This window comes from Otolemur garnettii, unplaced genomic scaffold, assembly GCF_000181295.1.
Source record: "Otolemur garnettii isolate 467f Iridium unplaced genomic scaffold, OtoGar3 scaffold00044, whole genome shotgun sequence".
Classification (NCBI taxonomy): domain Eukaryota; kingdom Metazoa; phylum Chordata; class Mammalia; order Primates; family Galagidae; genus Otolemur; species Otolemur garnettii.
The window spans coordinates 8,240,516-8,244,692 of NW_003852439.1; the positions used below are offsets into that span (position 1 = coordinate 8,240,516).

General features: G+C 54.8%; 1 protein-coding gene across 4 annotated transcripts in view; it reads right to left on the reverse strand.

Annotated features, from left to right (window-relative positions):
* Positions 1–3,799, reverse strand: part of ZNF598 (zinc finger protein 598) — a 12,318-nt gene extending 8,519 nt beyond the window's left edge. For all 4 annotated transcript variants that reach the window (XM_012805854.1, XM_012805853.1, XM_012805850.1 and 1 more), the window contains exon 1: positions 3,509–3,799. In XM_012805854.1, coding sequence (XP_012661308.1) covers positions 3,509–3,736 — 228 coding nt within the window. In that variant the 5' untranslated portion in view covers positions 3,737–3,799. The remainder of the gene's footprint in view (positions 1–3,508) is intronic.
* Positions 3,800–4,177: the final 378 nt, after the last annotated feature.

A 4,177-nucleotide genomic window follows, 5' to 3' on the forward strand; every position in this document is an offset into this window, starting at 1 on the left:
AAAAAAAAAAAAAAAAAAGAAAAGAAAAGAAAGAAAGAAAGAAAGGGAGGTTTTGGGTTCCACAAGAGAGGCTTAGAACAGAACTGCCCCAGGCAGCACGGGATCAAGGCTGGGCCTGCTTGAGAGTGAGGGAAGCAGGCTTGGAGCCACAGGGCTAGGCATGGAGAATGCTCACTGTTGGTGGAGGCCTGAGAGGAAAAGTGACAATGAGACAAGAACTGGCCTCCCAGAGAAGCAACTGGTAGGACAACAGTATAACTCAGTGTGGCCAGTGTCCTCATCTCTAGCAGAGGGTAAGGGCAGGCATGTGGCTTGACAAGGTTGAGGATGACAGCCTAGTGGCCAGGCCAGGAATGGGGAGGGATCCACCACCAAGACCCTGCCTCCCAGTGAGGCTGGGCCCTGTGAGAGAGGAGACAGGGAGACAAGAGCTCTAGATTATCTGATGGGAGGAGCCCTAGTCTAGGGGCAGGCCAAGCCTGAACACTGAAGGACAGCCTACCCTAGACGGCCAGCATATGACTGAGGGGATGGGGCATGCTGAGGGAGCTGCAGGACAGCCAGGCCCATCCCCAAGGACAGTGAGAAGTAGATGTGCCAGGACCACAGGGTGACAGGAAAGGGACATTAACAGTAGAAAACATGGCTTGGCACCTGTTGCTCAGCGACTAAGGCGCTCGCCACAAACACCCAGGCTGGCAGGTTCAAACTCTGCCCAGGGCCTGCCAAACAACAGTGACAAGTATAACAAAAAAATGACAGGCACCTGTACTCCCAACTACTTGGGAGGCTGAGGCAAGAGAATCACTTAAGCCCAAGAATTTGAGGTTGATGTGAGCTGAGACGCCACAGCACTCTACCAGTCTCAAAAAAAAAACTCAAACCACACGTTAGGAAAACATGACCTGAGTTGCCAGGTCTGGCCTCCTGACCTGGGCCTTGGGGTAACTGCAGCCTGGCCATTGGCACCCCCTCCCACAGCCTGTGAAGTAGGGGATAGGGCCACAGTGGGTCGCCTGTAGCTCCTCAGGATTCCTGCAGCACCAGGGACCAGCAGGAGGTGGCACATAAGACAGCAATGGTGGAAAACAGCTCATGAGAAAGTTGCATCCATAAAAGGGATAAGAACCCCAGGGGTTTGCTCAGCGGTGCCCACCAAGACCAATGCAGCCACTGCCTCTCTTCAGACAGGGCACCTGCTGGGCAGTCCAGGCTGACCTAGCTCCTTGCCTGCCCAGCAGCCCCACCTGGGCCTCCAGAAAGAAAGTCTTAGTCAAGGTGTACAGCTGTTCTACTCAGCATCTTGGCACACATTCCTTCCAATTTCCAGAGACTTAGTTCCATAAGGAAAGGCAGGGCAGAGATAAATTCCTGACACAAGACAGCAGGGCAGGGAACAGGCAGGGCTGGAGTAAAGCTGCAAGTTCAAGAGTGGGAGGAAAACAAGAGAAAAGGGGAGGACAGGAGAGCATCAAGCTGAGCTGGGTGGCATTTTTGATGTAACACCAAACTTCTGAAGACTCCCCCCTCCTGCTGCCCAGAAAACCTGGGTTATCCCCAAGAGGAAGCCTAGGCTTGGCCAGGGGCATCCCAGAACAAGTCCACTGACGTCTCATGTCAACAGCCCCTTGTTACAAAGCTCTTAGAGGCTGTGGGGCCTAAAAGGAGTGAGAGGGCGGGCGCTGGCTATCGTAACCACATGTGGTGTTCACTCATTTCCTGCATGGGACCCACAGCTAGGTGGTGACCTCGCTCATGAAGACCTCCACAGCACCTTCCTTCCTGGAAGGAAACTACAGGTGTGCTGGAAGCCTGCCTGCTGGAGAGTTACATCATGCTGTGTTAGATTGGCTGGGAAGGCAATCTAGTCAAGCTGGGAAGTACCCTCTGAGTAAGCCACAAGCCAAAGGTTTCCCAGATTGCTCCTGGGTCTGGGCCTGCCTTCTTCCATTGCAAAAAAACACACAGCATCTTTTTCTATCAGAGCACAGGTGGATACTCACAAAATGCTCAGAAGATTTTACTGTGTCTTTAGCTCCTTTAATATAGCTACCCTTTTTTTTCTTTTTTTTGAAACCAAGACTCACTTTGTCGCTCTTGGTAGAGTATTGTGGCACCATAGCTCACAGCAACCTCAAACTCCCAAGTAGCTGGGACTACAGGTGCTCGCCACTAGGCCCGGCTATTTTTAGAGGCGGGGTCTTGCTGTTGCTCAGGTTGGTCTCAAATCCGTGAGCTCAGGGCAATCCATCTGCCTCGGCCTCCCAGAGTCCTAGGATTACACCGCACCCAACCAATATGTCTACTTTTTATAAAAAAAGAAATAAAGAGACATGGCACCTGTAGCTCAAGTGGCTAAGGCGCCAGCCACATACACCAGAGCTGGCAGGTTCGAATCCAGCCCGGGACTGCCAAACAACAATAACAGCTGCAAGCAAAAAAATAGCCAGGTGTTGTGGCAGGTGCCTGTAGTCCCATCTACTTGGGAGGCTGAGGCAAGAGAATTGCTTAAGCCCAGGAGTTGGAGGTTGCTATGAGCTGTGAAGCCACAGCACTCTACCCAGGGCAACAGCTTGAGGCTCTGTCTCAAAAAAAAAAAAAAAAAGAAAAGAAAAGAAAAGAAAAGAAAAGAAAGAAAACTTATTCCTCAACACTGCTGTCTCTGCATCGCTTCTAGGAAAAGGAAAATCAGATTTCCTGACAGACATCACCAGCAGAAGCCTGCTATGAACAAACTATGGGAATTTCACAATGCTGGACGCAAACAGATCTCTAAGCACAGCAAACCAAGGGAGCTCCAGCTAGGTTATCACAGTTGCCACTGCTGAGAGGGTGAGGGGAACCTCCATGGCGCCTTCTGACTCCAGGATTTCCAAGCCTGGACAGAGTCAGAAACGTCTCCCATTCACTAAGGAGCTGAGCCCCAAAGTCGGAACTGGCAAAGAAGAGGAAACTTACTAACCCTTTTATCTCTTCCCTCCCAGAACCTGCAGACCTTCCCCTCAGGTAGGCAGGTCAGAATGTCATCTCCATTCAACAGATGGAAAAAACAGTCTTGGAAGGAGTCTGCTCAGTCACCCAATGGGCGCCCAGAAACGCAGCTGGGCTGGAAGTGCCCAGAGTTTGGCCCTATGCCTCCAGGACAGACTGCCTCCTGCCTTGTTTCCTCCAGCCGAAAAGAGACCTCTAAAAATGAACTTCCAAAGACAAGGTCAGAGTTCTCGATCTGATCATGACCCTTCCTGTGGCCTACCAGGAACTCCCAGGGTACGAGAATAAGTCCCCAGGCTCCGTCCCCACAAGAACTGCTCCCTCCTTCGCCCAGTTCGGCCGCCTCCTGCCTCCCAGCCCGACGGCCCTCAGTCTGGAGCCAGCTCCAGCTGGCTCGACCAGGCCTCTTTTGTGGGAACCGGCGCCACCAGGCCCGCGGCCAGACAGCGGAAAGACAAAGTCCCCTTCTGGCGGCCCGGAGCAGCGCCCGGACGCGCCCCCTGCGCCCCGGACGTACCTGACGCAGCTCCTCGCGGCACACCGCGCAGTAGCGCTGCTCGCACAGCACCCGCATCTTGGTGGAGCAGCGGTAGCACACCGGGTGGTCGCAGCGGCCCAGCGCCGTGGCCTCCAGGTCTCCGCAGCACAGCACGCAGCTTCCGCCGCCCCGCTCCGGCGCCGTCACCACCGCCTCCAGCTCCGTGCGCCGCCCCTCGGCGCCCGCCGCCGCCGCCGCCGCCGCCATGGTCCGGGATCCGGCCCCCTCCCGGCCGGCGCGGCACGGCCTGGCTCCCGGCGGGCCCGCCCCTTCCGGGGCGATGTCACTGCCCCGCCCAGCAACGGGCCCGCCCGGCGGAAATGCGCTACGCGACTTCCGCCCCAGTGAGAAGCCGGATAGAACGGCGCCCCCTCCCAACCTCTCTCTGCAGTGGCACTCTAGCCCGAGCCGGCCGTTTGAAGGACTGGCGCTGCCCGCTTGCATGTCCTTGGCTAGTAGTTGTACCCTGTCGGAGACTCCGGGAACTAGGGCTGCTGGACATGAGCGAGAAATAATGTTTTAGTGTTAAGTATTGCTAAGTGTTCATGGGCTGTACTCAATACTAAAATGGTATTCTTTCTTCGTCTGAACTTTTTTTTTGTTTTTTTGAGACAGAGCCTCAAGCTGTCCCCGTGGGTGGAGTGCCGT